This window comes from Mchenga conophoros, linkage group LG23 (genome assembly GCF_057382185.1).
Source record: "Mchenga conophoros isolate Kocher_MC1m ecotype Shallow Benthic linkage group LG23, M_conophoros_male_GT1.1, whole genome shotgun sequence".
Classification (NCBI taxonomy): Eukaryota; Metazoa; Chordata; class Actinopteri; order Cichliformes; family Cichlidae; genus Mchenga; species Mchenga conophoros.
In genome coordinates, this window is record NC_140547.1 from 6,201,430 (window position 1) to 6,225,036 (window position 23,607).

General features: G+C 39.1%; 1 protein-coding gene across 2 annotated transcripts in view; it reads left to right on the forward strand.

Annotated features, from left to right (window-relative positions):
- The window catches only part of ncanb (neurocan b), a 174,313-nt gene that overhangs the window by 119,895 nt on the left and 30,811 nt on the right, over positions 1-23,607 (forward strand). For both annotated transcript variants that reach the window (XM_085264010.1, XM_085264009.1), the window contains exon 11: positions 14,829-14,942. In XM_085264010.1, coding sequence (XP_085120136.1) covers positions 14,829-14,942 — 114 coding nt within the window. The remainder of the gene's footprint in view (positions 1-14,828; positions 14,943-23,607) is intronic.

Sequence of the window (23,607 nt, forward strand, 5' to 3'; positions counted from 1 at the left end):
GTATTATTATTATTATTATTATTATTATTATTATTATTATTATTATTATTATTATTATGTCTGCCTCACCCTTAAAGGTGCAACCTAAGAAGATGGATACATATTTCTCGACTGTATAAATAGACAATGTCACACTAACAACTGTTTTTACATTTGAGGCTTGAGGTTGCTGTTCCCTCAACATAGTCCGCTGAATGGTTAATGTGGCTGTACTAAATTAAGCCCATGGTGAAATTGGGTTACACTATTAATGTAAGCTACATTTGCAAGAGAAAAACCAATAGGCAGAATTTTGTGACACTTGGTGTTGCGGTGGTTCACAGGCAACAGAAATTGTTATGTTTTGGTGCAGACTGGGACGACTTTCAAATGTTGGAAATAGGGAATTTGCACTTGCATCAGCAGTGGCAGTGACAGTGGTGGAGGGCCTTGCTCTCAGATTGCCCCTTTTGTGTTAGCATGGCATACAAGTTAAATTTGTTGTATTTAAGGCTGTCTGATAAATATCAGTGAATTAGTGTTATTGCTATTTTTAGCTGCTGAAGACACTTCTATGTTCACCAGTTTTTTAACAATTTTGTCTGTTTCTGTTGGACAATGTAGAGGACTGGTGATCTTAAAAAAAAAATCACAATCCCGTGTTGAAGTTATTTTTGGTAAATTAATTCAAAAAGGATAATTTTATTCACCTCCTTCACCACAAATTACTGCTCCATAAGGCGTGACATGGAGAGAAGCAGCTTGCAGCAGGATGAGATGTTACTGAAGCCTAGCAGTGTTGGTCAAGTTACTTGAAAAAAGTATTTAGTTACTAATATTACTAATAAATGCAGCTGGAAGAATTGATATAAATAAGTAATAAATCTGCATATTCCAGCATATAAGACAAAAGAATGTTTTGTGTTTACACTCACTCTTTCAAATAGATGCAAGTAAAAACAAAAAGCAAAAAATAAATAAAATAGTGCTTTCAGTGTTATTCTCGTTAAAATGATGTTAACCGCATCCGCCATAACCGCATTAACGCGGCAAATCTCCTTTAGCAATCTAATGCGGATTGCCCCATGCGTGGGACTGCACAGCGCTAACACGTTAACGAGCTAACCATGCTAACATGTTGACGTCATGCAGCCCCACGCACGGGACCATCCACATTAACTAACAGAGATTTGCCGTGTTGATGCGGTTATGGCGTTAACGTCATTTTAACAAGCTGGTAGCACTAAAATAAAATCAAAAATTGAGCGGCACTAAGTCCTGTTGCTCTTAAATCTATTGTCACCTGTTTAGCAGGAGTGGGGTTTGCCCAGTACCAGGAGTCATGTCAGTGGGGGGATCCGGGGGTTTCTCTGTGAATTTCACATTCCCGTGGCAGCTTGCCAGGTGCTTGCTCAGATTTGAAGTTCAACTTTTTGCTGTAGAAAGAAGTTTTCTTCCCACGCAGAGTGTACAGAGGACGCTAATGTTTTTGTCACTTGTTACGGAATAAAACTTAAAGTAATGTAAGTACGTCCACGCTTTAAACGCTGCATGGTCGTACTCTCCCCCACACTCCATATTATCCATTGTTGATCTACACAGGTCTGTTGCTGCCACGAGCGTCGCACGGGCTTACGTCATTGTCACAACAGTTTAATAACGCAGTAACGCAGCATGCTTATGGGAAAGTAAGTAAAGAATAGTAATCCCTTACATTACGCGTTACTTGAAAAAAGTAATCAGATTACAAACTGCTCATCTCTGAAGCCTTCACCTTCTCTAGTTTTGTGTTAAGTGTTTCTCAACTTCCTCTTGATAATACAGTCATGTTGACTGGTCAGTCAAGCGCAGTAATAACATGGTCAGTAAATAATTTGATAGTAGTTTTGGCACTGTGCTTCTGGAAAAAGAAATGGTCTCCATTTGTCTGCAGATGGATGTAAGTGCTCTAAAGTCAGTCTCCTAGTAGACAACTGCAGTTTGCATTTGGTAAAACACAGCGTACCAAACAACACCAACACCAGAAGATGGCACGTCAAATCATCACCGAGTGCAGAGACTTCATACTGGAGAACAAACACCTTAGATTTTGTGCCTCTCCACTCATCCTTTCACTTGGAACTTCCAAATGAAATGAAAAACTTAGTTTCATCTGAAAAGAGAATTTTGGAAGTCCAATTCTTTTCCTCTTTAGCACAAGTAAGACACTTGTGATGTTGTTTCTGTTTCAGGAGTGGTTTGATATGAGAAATGTGACAGTGATTTTTGTGTGTCATAGTTCTTCATGCACTGACACCAGCCTCAGTGCACTCCTTCTGATTCTCTCCCAAGTTTTTGAATCAACATTTCTTGACAGTTCTCTGCAGGCTCTGTTCAGCCCTGTGGCTTGTGCACCTTTTCCCACCACACTTTTCCCTTCCAGTCACTTTTACACAAACATGCTTGAGTACAACACTCTGTGAACAGTCAGTCCTTTCAACAGTGACCTTATCCTGTCAGTGATATGCACAACTGTCAAATCAGCAATTTTCCCCACGATTGTTGTGTGCATTTCACTTTACATGAAATAAATACAGAATATATGAACGTTTACATTTTTGTGTGAAATTATGAAAAAAAAAATCAAACAAAATGTAACATTATGCATTAGAACAGTGGACATATCTGAGCTGACTTGTGATGCTGGAAATTATGTTATGAGGATTTATGATTTGCGAGTTGAAACTGGATTAAATGATGAAAGCAATATGCAAAAAATTAATAAATGAACCAAAATAGTTAGCTGAATGACACTAAAGCCCTTTCTGTTCAGTAAAACTGCAGAGCCGGGTGATAGTTCTCTTATATTCACATATAAAAAGGAAGACATCTTTTTATCCATTTTTAAATATAAAAATGGTAATTAGTGCTGCCAAAAATGCAAGCTAAAAGGGCTCTTGCTCAAAACAAAAGCGGGAGAATAGAGATCCATTTAGGCATCTTGGCACTAACACATACTGAAACACAAGTACATCGGCTGCAGCTGCAGATATGCAGTCTATAAACACACAAAAACATATAATTGTTTTCTCCTACACACTCATACACAGCCGTTAAACACACATTCACAAAAACATAACAAAATTCATTTTATGCTCATTAATGTCGCTGTACACACCCACACACACACACACACAGCACTCACCTACATTATGGTTATTGACACAAAGCAACATGGTCCATTGTGTGCTGTTTGGACGAGCGGGCGCTCAATAGAAAGGTATCCTTCTTTGTAGAAGGGCATGGAAATGTCAATGCCCCTCAGCAAGCTAAAGGAAGCCAGTCTCCTAGGGTCTTTTAATATGAAAGATGACGAACACAAAAAAAAAAAAAAACCTTTTAGCAAAAAACACTTTTTGTCATGAACATTTCAATGTCAAAGCCTCCATTTTGCAGGATCACATGTCAGTTTATTTTTGGATAATGTCAGTTGTCGTTCTTAGGCAATTAGAAGAATGCGTTTGTATATAGGTGTCTGAAGGCGATAGCGTCATTGGGAGTGTGTCATGGTTAATGTGCATTAATGTGTATTTTTCTGCATGTTACCCTCCCTCTGTGGTAATAATACTGTCCTTTCATCCCTTCTATGCCACACTGTCAGGTTTAGAAGTCCTCGGATGGCATTTAGTGGTTCAAAGGTTCTCTGTGTAATTGATCAGACTGCTACTTGATCTGTACAGCTGGCATTTAGTCCACACAGAAAAATGTGCTTTTCCAGCTCTGTTAGGATAAACTTGCTTTCAAATGTCAGTGCCTGCCACCGACAGAAGTTTGACATGGATGAATTGTATACAGAGCATAATGAGATTTCAGTTTCTCACCTTCCATCACTTGCTTTTGTGGGCATACAGGTATTTACATAATGAGTCAACACAATTATAATAGATGTGCCATACTGCAAATATACGCTCACTAATGGCTTTATTTTGTTATCTGAATGTTTCAAATTTTCTCTGTTGCTTTATTCTTTGTTTGCTTCTTCTTTTTTTATCATTTAACAAAGCTCTTTTTGGAAGGGTAATTATTTTTGACCAAAGCAGTTACACCATTTTGCAAAAACGACACTGTTTCTTTGTCAGAATTTTCCCTTAAATATTAAATAGGTTTAAAAAGAAGTCAGCTGCAGCACTAAATTTCACAGCTCCTACTGCTCTTTCAAACAGTCATTATGTTGACAGGTAAATGGCTGCAATCTTGACCCTCTCAATAGGTGTTTATAGTGGTTTTGGGTAATCAGAATGGGCACCCAGCAGCTTTACTCCCTTCTCACTCCTCTCAAGCTACAAAGCAAACCCTAGATGCAGGATCATTAAAATCAGTTGATCAGAGGGAATTGTTACTATTTTTATATCAAAGCCCACAAAAAGTAAAAAAAAAAGTCTTAAATGCTTTTCTTTTTGACGTTTGCTATCATTTGATGTGGTAGGTGAATATTTATGAGTGTCTGAAATAGGGATCAGGACATTTGCAAAAAAAAAATCAGAAAAGATGACCAAAAAGGACATAGTCACCCTTCAGTTAATTTTAATGAGAGGGGACAGATAAGAATATACAGATTTCAAGCACTGTCTTTCATCTGTGGAATGAAAAGGGCTTCCTCTGTGCAAGTAAATGCTTTTATAAGTAACATCATGTTCCTTGCAACTAGAACGTTCTGAGAAATGGACCTGTAACTGAATTTTCAATTTTATTTTTTTTTTTAATTCATGAAAAAAGAGGAAATATATGTAGACAAAATAATTTGGAATATTCAAAGAACAAAAATGGGGCTAATTTCATGCAATAAATATAAGACCTAGTATTTATTTCCAAATTGGTTTTATATCTTCAAACAGTCTTTAAACACAAAGTCCTGTACCAGGAAGCAGGATTTGGGGTTATTCCGGTAACTTCAGGGTAATCCTGTACAACACGGGTGGATTACTTCTTACTGTGGTGCATTGGCACACTAATGATAGACCTAAGTTGCTCCAGAGAAGGTTATGTTCCAAATTAGAGATCAACAGGTTAAAAAACAAAATCACCTCTTTCTGATCTGTCAATTCTCCAGAAGTATAAAGTTTTAAACAACATTTCAAGGCTTCGTCTTTCGCTGATGGGCCTCAGCAAATATTGATGTTTAGATATAGCTCTATTCCTGTAAAGAATTTTACAACTGCATTGATGTATGTATAAAATATGACACCTAATTGTTCTTGCTGACCTTATGAAATGCATATACACTAAGCCTATGTTTGAACTAATTTATTATTTAAACAGAACCATTAAAAAATACTGAACCTGCAGCTGGAAGAATTAATATTAAAACAGTTTGACATAATCTGTCAGTAATGATGATCAGAGCTGTGATATTGATAAGTCTGATAATTCGCACATTTACTGTTATTGTCTTTGTCATGTGTGTTCAGTCTGATCTTATAACTTATGTAACAGAGCCTATCCTCATTATAATTAAATTATAAAAACAGATTTTATTTAATGTCATTTCTCGTGTTAGACTAAAGAGCTTAATAGAAGGATAGTTCCAATCTTATAACCGTGGTATATATTTTATAGCATAGTTACTAGACCGCTAAAATAATATACTATGTTTTAATGCATAGTCCTTTGCTGAAATATTGATTTCTTTCTCGAAGCCTTTATTGCCCCCTAAGTGAACTGTCTCTTTGCTGTACTCTTCCTATTTTATCCCGATTCATAGCCATTAAATAATGATTGTTTTTCAAGTCTTGTTTATATAAAAAAAAGAAAAAGAGCTTTATACTTTTTATTTGGCCTCAATATTCAGAAACACGCAGGCTGGGGCGAGTGTTAAAAGTGTAACTCTCTCTGCTTGAAAGTAGAAAAAGACCCTCTGGAAGCACAAGCATGTCAGATAGGTCGACCGGGTGATGGAGTTGAACTTTAGCGTCACAATGCTCTGGATGAGTAAGCAGCTAATAGGAATTTAATCTGATCTATTGAACTGAGAGATAATCCAGAAAGGGAAATGGGGGAAAGGCTGGACCATGTTATTCTCCCACCCATTTTCTGTTGACTCCCACTCTTATTCTCTCTGTATCTCTCTGTTTCTTTCTCTGTCCCTTTTCAATTATTCATACTATGGTTTTGACACATGCCTGCAGTAAGCCTCCAGATATTCTGTCAAGTGACACCACCCCCAGTTTGTCTGGCTGCTCTCTCACTATCCTCCCCCATATTCCTCTCTCTATTTCCCCTTCCTCCATCCTCATAACTCACCAGCTCTCCTCAGCTACACACAGGAAGATGAGGATAAACAACAAGTGGAGGTCAAATTTTCATCTTGCAATCAGAAACAGCCCCATTCAAATGATGTAGTTAAACCTTAATTTGATATTTTTCATCACAGTAACTTATTAAGTTTTTGCATTCATTTGCTTCCTGCCGATTCAATTTAAAATACTGGCTCAAATAAAAGCTAGTAGGGTCACGAGTTTGTAAGCGACACACAGAAATTACCACAGTGGCTGGCACCTGTTTATTCCTTCATCCATTTCTCTGCCAGTAGATAAGTGGAGCACTGCTCTCCTCAACTCCCTGGAGACTGTACTAGTGCCCAGGCCTGATTTGGTTGTGCTGGGGAATGAGCCAGAGAGTGTGGACACACATACAAATTCTCAAATCCAGTCTCACACACACACTGCCACCTGCTTAAGTTGGATGGTCCTCTCATTAAGTCAGCCGGGCGGACATCGAGTGGATAGGCCCTACCGCACTTTGGCCCTCATCTCACTGTTTAAGGAGAGGAACAGTGTTTTCATGGCTATATAGAGCACAATGGTAATATTATATTTTTTCAGCAGCTTTAGATTTAGCATCAAAAGTTAACCTGAATGTTTGACCTTTACTGTGCTGAATGATGTATATAGTTCGGACTGCTGCAGGTACAAGGTTTAGCATTGTTTTGTGACAAGACAAGCAGCTTGGAAACCAGTGATGGGCAAGTAGGTAATTCCCACAAGTATACAGTGCAAACCTAGCCTCCAGCTCTCATTCACTGTGAATGGACTAGGAGGTAAAGGGCAGCCACTGCACATTCATACAGCCCTTCTTTTGAATAAGTAGGAAGATAAAGTAACACCTACTCAATATAGTTTAAAAAATGAACTATGTAATTAAACTTTTATACCAATGAAAATGTAGTTAGCAAACCATTTTAGTTGGACTTATTCTTTGGGTTTTTACTGAAGTCCTGTGATACCCACACAGTTATTATTATACTTTTAAGAAGCACATTAACATTTTTACAAATGATCCCTCATTTTTTAATAACTAATAGGTGTATGTGGGATATTTTACTCTTACTCGGTGGACAAGGTGATAGCAAATGCATTTTAGGTGTGTTTTTTTTCTTTATGCTTTTAATGTAGTGTTTCTCAAATGCCTGATTTCCCAAAATGTTTGATTGATAACTGTTTTATTTAAAAAAGGCTGTGTAAAGTCTTACTTGGTTATTTTCCCTATAGATATATATGTTACTTTAGTTTCACTTCATATTTGTCAATTCGTTTTCCATGCCTCCAGTGGCTCTGCACTTGAGAAACACTCGCTTAATCCAAAGTGACAGCAAATTTGAGTGAAGCCTACATCTATACATGCTCTATTAGGTCTTCAGCTGCTACTCCAAAGCTCTGTGTCATCAAGGTCACAGAAGTCTGAGAAAAATCTAGACAAAAGACTAGTGTGCTTTTCCCCAAGGCTTTTAAATTGGTTACAAGAAGATGAAATTACCTCTTCAGAAACTACACAGGTTGTTAACTCATGTTTATAGTGGAATTTTGTAGTTTCTCTTACAGTGCTTCAAATATTACCTCGGCATTACCCGAGTTAAGCTCATATTCACGGGCAGACAGGTTGGTCAAAGTATGAAGCTACAGAGGAGGATTTACTTATCCTTTTTAGTCATCATTCACAAGTGTGAATCCATCCAGTCTATCGTTTTTACAAAAGAGCTAGGACTGCATTAAAGACTAGATACTCAGGCATGAAGTAAGAAATAGATGTATATTTTTAAGTACTTTCTTCCATATTTTTAGGCCAAAATTCATTCATGTGTGTGCACTTTTCTCTACTGTGAAAAAGGAAAAGGAAACCCATTTCCTACATAATCTTTTGCTTCTTTTATTTGGTCTCACTGAGATCCACTCTTGGTAATTGTACAGCGATGGTCCAGTGCTAATACAGAATATGCGCTCTCTCTCTCCCTCTCGCTCTGCCTTTGTGTGTGTCTGGGGGTGTGTGTGTCCCTCAAAAAAGAAAAGAGGTTAATCAGAATACTGCCATATCCATAAATCCCATTAGAACTGCAGAGACACTTGCACTTTCAATTTAATTCCCTAAAAGTGTAGCTTTTTAATTAATACTTGACTCTTTCTGGTCAATAGTGCATATATTTTTGTGAACATGTCATCAGAGGTATATACAGTGGTGGTTTTGTAAAAATAATAAAACAATTAAACAGGGTAATACAGAAAAATACCTATATTGAATGACTTGTACCAGTGGATTACAAACACTTTATTATTATGTTTCTTTACTTGAACATCACGTTTGTCTGCTTATTCAGTTAGACACTTTGTTAGGTGCACCCATTCAGCTGCTTGTTAACTTGAATCTCTAATCAGCCAATCATTTGACAGCAACTCAGTGTTTTAAGTGCATTAATCTGAAGTTCAAACTGAACATCAGAGTGTGGAAGAAAGGTGATTTGAGTGACTTTGAACATGGCATGCTTTGTTGGTGCCATATGGACTATTGTGAGCATTTCAGAGGCTGGTATTCCACTGGGATGCATTGTCTCAAAGCTGGACACATCAAAGGTGAAGTTAGTATGTAAAGAGATCTGTGAAAAGATCATCAGTGGATTAAATATCAGGATATTATATGCATATTTCATAGATGATTATCCAAAGTCAAGGATATTGTCAGTATCTGTGACAAATACACAGATACCAATTCACTGCCTAGATAGTACCATAGTTTAGTGCTTTTATTTCAATGAGGTTAGCCATCTCTATAGTTTATCATTTGCAGAGAAAATATGCAGTGAGTAGCAGTTCTCTGGTTGAAAATGGCTTGTTGGTGACAGAGGTCAGAGGAAAATAGACAGATTGTTTGTAGCTGGCCTCAGCACCATAAATCAACACTTGAAGCAGATGGACTGCAGAAGCAGAAGACAACACTGTGAACCACTCAGATGCGACCAGAACCTGAGGATATAATTCAGCTCAACAAAACTGGACAACAGAAAATTGGAAAAAACATTGCCTGGTCTGGTGATCTTTGTTGCAACATTTAGGATTTATGGTTAAGAATTTGGTGTAAGCAACATAAAAACACAGATCCATCCTACCGTGCATCAACAGTTCAGGCTGGTGGTGTAATAATGTGGCATATGAATATATTTGCTGGAAGTCCATCCCATATGACCACAGTGTACTCATTTTCCCGCATTTCCAACAGGAAAACCAGAGGTGGGAAACAATGAAGTTCAAGTACTTTACTTGAGTATTTATTTTTTTGAGAACTTTTTATTGTACTCCCTAAATTTTTAAAGAAATATCTGTACTTTGTACTCTTTACATTTTCAAAACAGGCTTGTTACTTTAGGTTAATTTATGTCTTTTATACCCAATTGGCCGGAGGGAGTGCAGGTGCCCGCCGTATGTTGTGTACGTGCTACTTCAGCATCTAGCTAGCACTACTGAGGAGGACAAAGCATGAAGCGAGTGCCATTTTTTTAAGTGGCATTTAATTTCAAATTCAACGTTTTTATCAGCTGAACAAACATCAGAAAACACACAAACTGTTTGTTTGGAGTTTGTCGCACAGTTTGCTGCTAGCTAAAGGTCCAGCTGCTGGATTCACAGGGAGACAAGAGAATGAGAGCTAACGTCGCTCTGAGATGGAGAAAGATGTAGGAAGACAGACAGAGAGGAAGAAGAGTGGTGAGATTTAAAGGTAAAGACTGCTCACTGATAAACTGCAGATTTAAAGCTTACATGTCATTTTAATCACATATTGAATTTGTGTATTTATAAATTATGTTTTTTTTTCATTTTGTGAAACGTCCTGCTAAACAAAGAAAGCTATACTAGTTGTGTGTTATTCAAATGTTTGAATGAAAATTCTGGGTAGTTATGTGAAGGATAAACAACTGTATAGGTCTAGTATAAAGATAGTATAAAGGGTATAGTGTCAGTGTAGGGGGTGGACATCGGACTTTGATACTAGCTTTGAAACATCTGATGACATCTTGTTGGATAAATCCACAAAGAGCAGAAGGTTAGCTGATCACAGCCAGTACACTACAAAAGCCTACTGAGGCTCACATTAGTAACTGTGAGATGTTATTCTTTTCCGTGCACTGAGCCACTAAACAGATATTAGTATTGCCCACCTGCTGAGTCCCACTGTAACCTTTGACTAGACTAATTTTATTGTTTAGGTGTATGCGTTTGCCACCTCTAAGGATAACACACCATGTCACTAAGCTCAGTATATCACAGACTTTTTTCTTGTCAATGATTGTTAGTTCACTCTACTGAAATGAGCTCCACAGTCAGCATTTTGTTGAATGCCAAAAGAATTAAGGCAGTTCTGAAGGCAAAATGGGGACCAACCAGGTACTGGCAAGATGTACCTAATGAATCGTCCAGTGAGTGTATATACAGTAAAAGCATTTTGTCCTTAAATTTCTTCAGATTTCTGTGAACCTGACAACATGAAGCTATTAATATCCCCTGTGCTCTTGGCTCTCAACTGAGAAAATATCTGTCGTCTACTGTGGCCCCACTAATAGCTCATGTACAGAGCTGTACTTTATTGACCCTGTTGCTCCTAAAATCCAAGGGGTGCCTTGAGTCTTCGGCTTAGCTCTCTTCTGCAGTGCTTAATGAGACCAGATGCTGGCTCATATTAGGGTTCTTTTTTTTCTTTGAACAGCTGTACTGGCAACCTGCTCATCTATTGGCTCGGTGTGGCTGTGGAAGGAGAGACATTTTCTGGAGTTTCTGAGAGATCGGTTCAAATTATCATTTTTTTGTGCAAATACATTTTATGTTTGCATTCAGCTACACTGAAGATACTTAAACTCACGTTTTTCAATTAAACAGTTCTGTGTAACCATGTTTCGGTGTTTATGATACGGTGTTTATGTTTATGATACCAGTCTCCAGCTGGTAAAGTCAGACTAGGTATCAAAATATTCAATGCTGATTTAGAGATCATATGTGTAAAATGGCCTGGTAAATGGCCTGTATTTCATTCACACACTGGTGATGGCAGCTACATTGTAGCCACAGCCACCCTGTGGTGCACTGACAGAGGCGAGGCTGCCGGACACTGGCGCCACCGGGCCCTCTGACCACCACCAGTAGGCACAAGGACACAACGACCGAGACCGTCCAAGCCAGGGCTCGAACCAGCAACCTTCCGATTACAAGGCAAACTCCCAACTCTTGAGCCACGATCGCCCCTACTATATCTTATAGGTTAACTTTTAACTGTCTCACTCTTTTCTCTTGATCTCTCATTTAGATACAAGCTAAATTTCACCTGCTAATCTTGGTAGCGTATTACTAACCTTTACTTTTGGGCATTATATTGTAGTGATGAAGGAAAAGGCACAGAGATACTGCTGTAACATTTCTTTCATTTTGCCTGTATTTTCTCTTATGATACAGCAAATGGTACAGCTTTTGAATTTCTGTTACACTGAAATATCTTGATGCATGCTCAATCATCCAGGTAATGAAATCCAAGAAAGCTTATTCTGTTCATCTGGATGTAGCGTTGGAAGAAACATTTGTCACTCATCCAGGTGACTTAAATGAGTGAGCCAGTGTTGATTGTGTTCATCTCGATGAACACAATCAACTTTCTGAGTGTTACACTGAGAGTTGGCCCTGTCTACTTTATGACTGATTTCACTAACTTAATCACCCCTGTGCCGTTCACAATGGCTGAGGCCTTGTGCGTATTGCTATCTCATACAGCGAAAGCAAAGAGAGAGCTGCTGACTTTTTGTTTGGCTGTTTAACTCACATTTACAATAATGTGCTGAAGTGTTGAATCACCCCTCATTTATTAATTTTTTGGCTTCTAAGGAGACAGCGTTAATTTTTTAAATGTGGTTTTGAACAATAGTTCTCTGGGCTTTTCCAAGCTGGACTTTGATCACTTTTTAACTCATCTTCAGTCCAGTCTTTCACTTTAGTCCAGGGGCAAACAAATGCCAGCGAGAACACACTTTTACAGACATACTGTTAAATTGTAAGATAATTCCCAAAGAGCTAATAGCTTAAAAATTTACCATATCTCAGTACACTGTGCAGTGTGTTCTTAAAAAATCAGAGGAAACTGGACACTTGGAAACTGGAGGACAAAAAAGAAAAAAGATGTGGCAAGCCTAAAAAAAAGAAAAATCTGCAACAGATAAACAGTATTTGAAAGCCCCCAAAAAATCCAATTGAGACCTGACACAGGCCGACGATATAAATCTGGTGCTTTAGTTGATTGCGCTAGTGTTCAATGAAGCCTCATCAGAAATGGTCTCAGTGGAAGGGTGGCTGTCAAGAAGCCATTCTTCAGATTTTGATCCACCATGAATTCAACAGCTTTATTTTTCAGCAGCCATCCCAAACACACTGCCAATGCAGTAAAAGCAAGCCAGATATAAATAAACTTTTTTTTAGTAGAGGACTATACAGTAATATTGTATCATTATACTTTGAGGCTTTCATTGTAGTATCTTATTGTATATCATCATTTCTCTGAAGCATATCTGGCTGTGGGTACTTGCTGTTAATTTTAACTTTATTGATTTCACATTAGGTTATTTGACAGCTAATAACTTACATAGGTTGCATTGCTAGTCCAGTACTTCACATGCCATTTGGGTTATTAGTATTGATCCGCCCTATCCTGTTTAGCAGTTTATAAAGCATTTAACAGTCCTGCTGCAGTCTCCAGCTGTTTAGTGTTGCACTTTCTAAAGATTGTGAGAGTCATAAAAGACAGATTCAAACCAAAAACGGTGAAGATGAGCAATGATAGTATAGTTTGATTACTGGCACAGTAAAATCAATTGTATAACAACTAACTCTGATAACTCTTTGCAATACTTCACCAGGAATCGATCGGAATAGATTTCTTTTTTTACTTGTGTAGCTCCCCCATTGGTTTTCGCTTTCCCATATATGGAACTATAATCCAGTGACACTGGTGTGTTTGTTTGTTTCTTTTAAAAGATCAAACCTCCAATTTGAATGAAATTTAAGCAAAAGAGCTGAGCCAAGATAACTCTGTTGACATCAGTTTTTTTTATTTCAGTGAAATTTGCCCTCATATGCACTTATAATAACCTTTTACATATCAAACTTCTTGATAAGTTCCTGAGCATTTAAGATAAAAAAAAATTAACGATGTGCTGCTTTAAAGCCAAACAATGATAAAGCCTTTCCATTCACTGCCCCTTAAAATTTGGACCAGCCACCCACTTATAATGTCAGATTATCTGTGCCAGACCTAAAGCTCATTTTAATGGTGTGGGAAGTGTTTACTCTCTGCGTATCTCTGCTTTGTTATTTTGTTTCTTCGTGTACTTTCTTTTTCCACCCTGTCGTGACTCAGACAGAGGCAGTTATACACGGATTTCCAGTGATACACTAAACCAAGCATCTCATTCCGGTTCCTCTGGCTGGGTCTCTACCTCCTGCATCAAATTCAGCTTTTGATATCAGCCAGCCCAAAGCGGGGCACCAGCAATGAAGCTGTCATGCTGTTTTATCCAAACAGACTCTTCCGCCCCAAACAGAGTCTGCCTGCAAAGCCGCTGTAATCCAACCCTGAAACTTGCCAACTTCCCAGACTCACAGAATCGTATCACCTCTCCGAATGGCTTTCTCCACCCATCCTTGTTTTCATCACCTCTCCTTCCTAACTCTGCTCCTCTCCATGTTTGTCAGTATTTCTTTATCCTCTCATCTTCCCTCAGTCTTCTGTCTTTCCGCTGCCTCCCTCCTCTCCCTTCACCTTTCCTCCCCTCCTGTGACCTCTTGCCAAAGCTCCAGGGATTCACTCAGTTGTTGTGATGGCAGAGGACTGTGGGATACCAGCTGCAGTTTTAATGATTTTGCCCCCAGGCACAGATCAGCCAGAGAAATACAGCTACCATTTTTCAACAGAATGGGAACTCTCACCCGGGCAACGCCTCTGTGAAATATGTGTGAATTTGGATATGCCTGTGCACAAACATCTAAACTTGTTTTAATATCACATCTAAGCGATGGCTTCGGCATTTTGTTTCTGGTCACTTTGAGAAATTTTAAATTGCATTATTATACATGTTTTCATAGCTGCTATAGCGAGATAACTTTTGAGTGGGAGCAGTGTTGTTGCTGAAGTTGGAAGTTCATTTTAACTGTTTTTCTTTGTTTTCCTCCATGCCGCTTTGTCTCTCTTCATAGCTTCCACCGTACTCTCCCTCTCTCTTTTGGCTCAAGTTTGACAGCAGAACTGCGGCACGTCCTGCAAACACATTGCAATTAGCATCATGCGCTTCAGTGCATCCCAAACCGCTCGCTGATGAAGTTCAATCAATTCGCTTTAATTATAACTTTCTCAGAAACAGCTCTAATTTCTGCAAAAGTTTGATCTCTCAGGGGTTTTTTTTCAATAACAAGCTGTGGCAGGTAGTTTAGAAAAGTAGCCATTTGGAAAGTGCTGTTTATACGTCTATGTTTCTGTCTAATCTCACTCACCTCCTCATGTTCTCTCTCTCCCTGCAGACATTGATGACTGCCAGTCGAATCCATGTCAGAATGGAGGAACCTGCATCGATGAGATCAACTCTTTTGTGTGTCTTTGTCTGCCCAGCTATGGTGGCGCTACTTGCGAAAAAGGTAAAGGTAAAAATGGGATTGCTTCCCCTTTTACTCATTAGTTCATTTTAGTAAACGCTGCATGTGTGCAGGGATGAAATACATTCCCTCTTTCTAATTTCTATTAGTTCTTAGCTTACCTTAATTTTTGGATCAACCGGAAACTTTAAAAGGGGCTTCTGGGACAACCTGATTATACAAAATTACAGTAGTAAAAATGATAAAAGGAGTTTTTCAGCATTATTTCCAGAGAGTATATTCCTAATGTTAGTAATATTGTGCTGTTGAAAGTAGCTACTCCAGGATGAGGATAATGCAAAAAAAATACAGAAGAAAAACAGAGCTGTGCAGGACCAAAAGGAAGAGATGATGAAGGTGGAGAAGCAAGGTAACAAGCGAGGATAATAAAAAAAAGAAGACTGGGTATTCCTCTGTGTATATGCAAAAGAGAATAAGAAGATGGTTTAAGACCAGTATGTGGAGACAAAGGTAGATTTAGGAAGATGGAGTTAATGAGTTATGTGTCAGTGAAGACAGAGGAGATAGAGGAAATGGAGAAGGAGGGGGTGAATGTAGACAAAGAAGTTGAGGAGGGGGAGACAGGGAAGCCCTGTGGCATAATGTATGGGTTTATAGAGAACACCTGCGTCCAGCTGGTTTTGTTTCTCATTATGGGAATTCCCATGTGAGAAAAGGGGCATTTCATGGAAACGTGGCCTACATGTCACTGCAGAACACCACTGAGGGGTACTTACAGCTACTGTTTGCATTAGGGTTTGCTTTGAACAGATTTTTACCCAGATTCTACGACAGACATATTATTGGATATTTTCTAATGTAAGAACCGTGTAATCAATGCAGTCTAAAGAAAAGAAGGTCACATAACGCTGACAGTTGAGACTGAAAATGAAACCAAAATTGAAGATAAAAATGGAGAAGAAATGTGTACGGCCCTCACCATGTCTCAGGTTAAAAACAAAGTACAGTTATTGCATAAGTACCGTATTTCCCGGACTACAAAGCGCACCTGAATATTAGCCGCAAAAGCTAAAATCAGGGGAAAATCCTGTTTTGTACATACATTAGCCGCACCTGACTAAAAGCCGCAGGTGTTTCAATGTTGACTTATCATATGTAAGAGAATATGCACAAAGGGAATTGTCAGGAAAGAGATGGCTGTTTGGAGACACACCCCTTTTATTAATATTTTGAAAAACAAGTTATGGGTACATATTTGCACATGTAGTACATAACAGTAACCTACAGCACACCAGAAAAATAGATTCAGACTACCTTTTAGGCTCAGGTGCAGTGACACGGAGAAGAAAAGTCAGTCATTCACCACCATCTTTCTCTTCTTCCTGCGCTCTAAAACCACCAAAGTCCTCTTCTCCAATGTCGGAAACAAACAGGCTCAGGATGGCTTCGTCATCCACTCTCCGCTTCTCTCCTTCGTTGTCACTTTCAAAACCAAAGAAATCCTCGTTGTCAGTGTCAGAGTCGAACACCCTCAGAAGGGCCGTGGCGGTGTCCTCCTCTCCATCATGCAGCAGTCCAGCCCTTCAAAATCCGTTGGTGATCGTGGATGTTTTCACACTTTTCCACGCTGTCAGAATCCACCGGTGGAGTTGGGCATAACTTGCTTTTCGCAAGTTTATCGCCGCTCGTCATCCACGCCTCCCGCTGAATGCGTAGCGCTACTTTGAAGTTTGTTTTTCGCGCTACTTCGTACGGCACTACGTTGCCTGGCGGACGGACATGTGACTAACATACCACTCTTGAACCTCGATCCTTCCGCCAGGCAACGTAGTGCCGTACAACAGCGGAACAAACAAAACAAATCGTCTTACGATATCACAAAAATCATGGACAATCCATAGAAAAGCCGCACCTGACTAAAAGCCGCAGGGTTCAAAGCTTGTGCAAAAAGTAGCGGCTTATAGCCCGACAATTACGGTACCTTTGGAGTCTCTCAGGCAGATGCTTGTCTAAATAAACAAATGCTGATTTTCTTGGAAATCATTAGAAAGACATCCCAATTAACTTTCCTGAGAATCTTGATAAATTTCAGGGTTTCTTAAGCATGAAAATAACCTAGAATTAGTTGTCTCTGTATACTCGATACAGTGCAACCAGGGATTTCTCATAAGTAAATTGGCTCATTTGTGATGATGTAATAACTTGGGATGTCAAGTATTAACAAACGTTGGCAAAGAAAACACATTTGAGATATTGAGGGGGGCAATAACTGCGTAAAGCAAACTGTGAATCTCCTAAAATATGAGCCTTAAGATAGCGCAATTAAATTTAAAAAGTGAAAACCAATGAAGACAGCTGAGCTGACGAGTTTTAGGTAGAGGGAGAGTTAGAAAATTGTGCTTAATTAAATGCAGCCAAGCTAAGTTCCTGCCCATTCAGGTTGACCTTTGACCTTATCTCAGAAGAAGAGTTGTGTCTCTGAAGATGTGTCTTTTCTTTTAATGCAAGTTTTGCTTCTGGTCTCTTTTGCTTTTTACTACTCTTTTCTGATCTGGGACTTTGAGGGAACAACAATCGATGCTGCGCAAAGAGCGGGAAGAGAATGAAGCACAATGGACATTTTAAATGTTGAAAACTTTAGTTTTGGTTTTGGCAGGTTGCAAAAAGAAAAGTAATGACATGTAAGCAGAACAAAAACACAAAGCTCCAAATTAGCTCTGCTCTTTGACAGCGTGCAGGTTAGTTTCCACAGCAGTTTGACACTCTAGTCCTCACTGACACATATTGACTACTGTATACTGACTTATACTGTAACATTTCTGCTCATGAATTAGCTCTTTTCTTTTCTTATGTAGGTGCTTTTCTGTACATCAAAAGTAAGACTTAAAGTGTACACTGGTGTTTATCTATTAAACTCTTAGTCCCTTTTCTTTTCTGCACTGAGATAATTATTAAAAGAAAACTAATGCATTACATTACTTAATTACTCCCAAGAGACAATAATTTTTTACGCTTCATGTGACATTATTTGTGCGTCACTCTTTAACATAACCTAAAGCGCACTATCATATTATTACAAGTTAACAATGTAAGCCTACAGCCACATGCCGAATCAAATGCCTATCCCAATGAGAACATGCTTACAATCTTTCTTTTAGTGTTTAAGTTTGAATATAAAAGTTGAAAATCATCCCAAAGAGATTTCAATTTAACTTTCAATTCAATTTCAATTTATTTATTTATTTATACAGCACCAAATCACAAAAAACAGTCACGTCAAGGCACTTTATATTGTAAGGTAGACGCTACCGTAATACATACACAGAAAAACCCAACAATCATACGACCCCCTATGAGCAAATGGGTGTGGCAACAACTCTGATGTAGCAAAGTTGTTGCCACAGCAATTCTACAGTTGAACTATGTAAAGGTAAAAATGGAGGCTGCAATATGTTGGCTGTGTCAAAGTCACTCACCACTGACTTTGTTACCTGTTGAAGATCGGGCTGTGGCCGCTGTGCTCGGGTCTGCATACAGACAGACTAAACATCACTCTGGGTTCTTCACCTACTGTAATAGTATGTCACGATCCTGGGTCTTATGACCCAGTGTTTTGAGTTTTAGTTCATTTTGATGTTTATAGTATGTTTAAGCTCATTAGGTCTCCTATGTTCATTTGCTTATTAGTACCCCCTTGTGTTTCCAACCCATGTTAAGTCTCCCCTGCTCTTCATGTGTTTCATGTCTGTGTCTTACGTTGTCAAGTTCTGGTTGTCATGTCTGCGTCTCATTATGTTTCCTATTTTATTTTGAAGAGATCTCGTGTTTTTATATTATGGATTATGTTTTGAGTCCTTTGTTGTACTGTTTCTTGTTTCCCTAGGTCTCAGTTATGGTTATCATAGGTTTAGTTCTTTGGCTTTGTAATATGGCTTCCCTGTGTTCCATGTTGTGTCTACTGTGACGTTTTTGTACCATGTTTCAGGTTCCTATGTTCTGTCTTCCCAGTTGCTGTTAAGTTTACAGGTCTAGAGTTCAGTCAGTGTGTTCCCTGTTTTACTTTGAAGGTCCGTGTCTCATGTCAGTGTTTCTAGTTTTGCTTCCCTTGTCTCGTCCAGCCTGATTACTCCCAGCTGTGCTCTCCTTCTGTGTCTCGTTCCCTCGTTATCCCTCTGTGTATTTGAGCCCTGTGTTTCTCTTTGTTAGTGTCGTAGTCTCCCTCGTGGCCTGTGTGTCAGTTTATCCATGCCCCAGTTTAGTTTTGTTATATTTTTGTGCCATTCCGCAATAAAGCAGCTTTTTGAGTTTTATTCCTGCGTGGTGAGTTTTGCGTTTGGGTCCTTCTCTTGCCTGCACACAGCCGAAACATGACATAGTATTCTGTCTGTGCAGATGTTTGCAATGAGCCCATTTTGTGTTAGTATAATGCAGCTGTTTCTGCCCTGGGTGTGATTTGCCATGTACCATAACACTCGTCCTTTTGTGGAATAAAAATAAATGTACTGTCCATATCTGTGCTCCTGAGAAGTCATAGACTGATCTACCATGTTCCTTCTTCTTTCACACAAACTGAAACCAGCTGATTTTAGTGTAATTGTGCAGAGGGAAAAATGCACCTTTGACATTTTTTTTTTTTTTTGCTATCCACCTATCATGCAGACAACTGAAGATCATTTGTAATGAATATTGGCATAATTGTAACAGAAATGTGATTATTAATTTAGTACAGTAACACATTACTTTGTAAAGCAGTCCACCCAGGATTTAAAATCTTATTATAGTTTTTATTTTTTTTGAAAAAGCACACACAACATAATTGAAAGCAATGCAACACACACTACAGAACATTGAGCTTAGCATTATCTCAGAGCAACACAGATGTAAACAATAATGGAGACTTTGGTGCCACAGCTTGCTGCAGTAAGAAACAGTAAAATCAGAAGGCTGAAGTTTGGATGAAAGTGCTTGGAAGGATGCAGCTTTAGTGAGAAGTGATGAGTGCTGAGACTGTGTGCAGTTATAGTTGTCAAAAATAAGTATGTTAGCTAACATTAGTCTAAGCATCAGCTGTTCCAGGACTGGCATTGTACATAAAGTCATATTTGTTGTGTACTAAAAAGCTTTTACTCCATTTCAGCTGTCCAGTGCTCCCGTACAGTAGCTTGTTGTTTTACAGTCACTATTTCAAGTGCTTTCTCATTCACTTCTGTCTGCTTGTAGACTGAAAGTGCTGATTTAACTATTACCATGCTGTCATATTGCAGATTTTAATAAATGTCACAGATGTTTGATGTTATTGAGATTCTTTTGGAAGGTTTCAAATGAGTTTTGTAAACCCTTTACAATACCACTGTAGGGCATTTTGACTTGAATATATTTCTTGAAAGTCCAACAACTTCATTCACAAGCTGTGTTAAATCTTCTAAATGCTGCCTTTAATCTCACTGGTCCCTGTATTTTCATTAGTTCTCATCTACCTCTTTTTGATCTTTAACCAGAGCAAATGTTACTTTGGTCACAGCATTTGTAATTTTCCTTGAGCTTATGATTGTCTCTTTAATATTCATTCACTTCCTCTGGTGCAGATCATGAATAAACAAACAAAAGAAAAACATTTAGGCATAGTTTAAAAGTCCCATAAAAATGCAGAGCTTCTTCAAATCAGGGTTGGTTATTAAATGCTTGATTGATCTCACGAATTAGACTTTGATATCCTTCAATATTGCATCTATAAGACATATAAGAAAAAGTGTAGTTTTTTCTTTGCCAAACACAGAGTACCTGAGTGCGCCTGTCGTTTGACATGCACACGAGCTCTGCGTACGTTTCCACTCCTGCTGCGTTGCTGCCTTCATGGCTGATTGGGAGCAGCAGGACTGATTGTGTAAATCTAAAGTCTCTGTTTTCCTGTCGCTTTTATCTCTCGCTGCTCTGCACTCGCAGAAATGTGGGATTCAGCTGTGAAAAGTGCGATTCGCAACAGGCGTCGCTCTGCCATTTCAGCGTGATCTCAGTTTGATATCCAGAGGGAGGTCTCAACTGCGACAGAAACGGCAGAAATGAACTCATTTGTTCCGCCGAAGCTTCCATCCATTTAAATGTCATCCAATTGGTCCCCGTCTCACTAAAGTGGTCCGGGTTTTTTTTTCTGTCTCATTGGTTGTGTGTACTTGAGTGCAAGTGTGCATACGTGTGTGACTGTGCTTGTACACGTTCAGGTCTATGTGTTGTGAGCTCACAGCCTTGGATGCAGGGTAGATCCAGTCAGCTGCTTCCTCCGGCCTGTTACCATGGTGATCCAATCTGAGAGTCAATAATAGTAAGTTGACAGGGCTGAAATCCTTCAGTGAATGTGCCGAGAGAGAAGGAGAAGGCTTGTTACTGTGCAATTTTAGCAATTCTATTTACATTTCACATTTTATTTCTTTTTCTTGAAACAAATTGTAGAGCTTTAGATTTCAGAGACATTGTTGATAATCTTGTCATTCGTAAAGCCTTTAGCAGGATTTGCTGTGTAATAACTTAACAATCCATACTTATGCTGATTTTTTGTTGTTGCCAGCAATGAAAGGAGATTTGATAAAAAGAATAGGAGGTTTGCGCTTAGCTAACAAAGACACCAGTCAGTTGTTTCACTCGCGTTGCGCTGTTGAGTCTGTCCCGCTGTAATTTGGCTCACTGCCTAATCAGCGGAGGCAGAAACCACATCTTGCTTGGCTTGACTGAAGTGAAAAGTGACGGGCAGAGAATTAACTCCCATCAGCTTCTTTCCTGCTGTCTGCTTTTTTTTATTCACTCCACAGTTCTTTTCCCTACATCTTTCTAGGGAGAAAAACGACATAATGTGTACAGCTGAGAGTGTGGATTTGTTTCTTTACTATTCCACTACAGCACACACCTGTGTTTCATGTCAGCTTCATTTTTGTTGTTTCCTCTCCCTACCTTTCTGCTGTCACTCCCTGCGATTCTGGCATCCTTTTGCGCCTCTCATCTCCGGTGCACCACAGGAGTCTTTGTTACGCTCTGCGAGTGTGTGTTTGTGTTTTCGCCTGTGTGAGCGCATCTTTGTCAGTGTGTCTGTTTGGGTGCATCTGCTGTTTTGTGTCTGTGTGTGTGAAGTTTCACAGAGCTGTGAAGTTACAGATCTTTCAGCTAAACTACCTTTACTCAGCCAACAAACACTCACATGTCCTAGCGTTTCTTTTGTGAGGATCCTCGTTGACATTATCCAAAATTCACACTCCCTTAACATGAGCCAGAACTTTACTCTTAACCCACCAACAGGCCTCTGAAGAGAATGAGGACCAAAAATGGTCATCACTTTGCATATCAAAAAAAACATATTACATCAATCCTCAAAAAGAAAAAAGGCACAAAAGTATAAATGATCTCAGATTCCCTCTTTTTTTCTGTTTGTTGACAGATTTATTGACAGAACTGAAGGAGTTAACTATGGACTGTTAAACTAAGAACAGTGTTGTCAGGAAATGCTGGAGGTTTCTGTAGGCAGGGAAACAGGCAGTTAGCAAGGACCAGGGAACTATAACAGTTACTGAAGACTAACAGTGATTAGTCCTGTGACCTTTTGTGGAGATGGAAGCAGGTGATGTTGGGAGGCTTATAAGCAAGCAGTCAAGTTGTGACTGAAGGTGAATTTGCTGGAGAGTGGACAGGTAGTTGACAAACAGTTTGATTCCACTGTGGAACGAATTCCAGCATGGATGGAGGTACGTAACCTGCTGCATTGTATTCTGCACTTCTTACTGGAATGTGGGAAACAACTCCAATGAACCTGCATACACAGGTAACTGGAAAACAGGCATGCAGAAAGTGTTACATGCTAGAAAAATGCAAGTGCAAAGACTAAACTGGGAGAACCAATATCCCACCACTGCTCACCATCTTGAGCAGTAGGTCAGTGCTTAAAAACACAAAGTTTGATTAGGGAATGCGTTGCAATTGAGCGACCGGATTGCTCCACCTGTAGGCAGAGCACAGATGGACCCACCTCTCTGCTTGAGAACAAAGAGTCAGCAAAAGGGAAAGAGAGGAAAGAGGAAGGAAAATGAAAAAAACAAAAACAGTGCATGCCTGGATCCTGACAACAGTCTATGAATGTGTACATACATCCCAAAACAGCCAAAACACTTTACCTATCCATGTATCCATCTGAATGCAATGTTTTCCTGCATGTCTAGTTATTAAATGGCTGCTTAGATTGCAGCTGAACACTTTCATTTAGGCAGTGAAGTCAGTGTGACACATAACAAAGTTACAAAACCAACAGCTTAATAAGTTTAAAATCCAATCCACCGGAAATAACTTCTGACTCCCCCTCTCAGTGTTCCTTTATAGAACAATAATCTACAAATTAGAAATAAAAAGCCTGTTTTAAAAGGATTGTGTTGCTAATTAATCCCACGATGTCTGGTTGCTGCTTGGTTATCTTTGAGAAATGTGTTTGCTGCCACCCTAAACACACAGAGTGCCGGCAAGGAGTGGTTCACATGTCATCCAACTTCTCTGACACCCCTTTCTGTTCCTCGTACGCCAAATCATTAATATTTATTGTGTGGTTTTTGGAAGGACGTGCTATAGCTTAGTAGGCTGCACAGCTGTTAGCGGAAAGCGTGACCGCTGAGTGCTGGTTGAGCACATAAACAAGCATGCCAGAAGTTTCTCCCAGAGGTGTGTTGGTGATGATTGC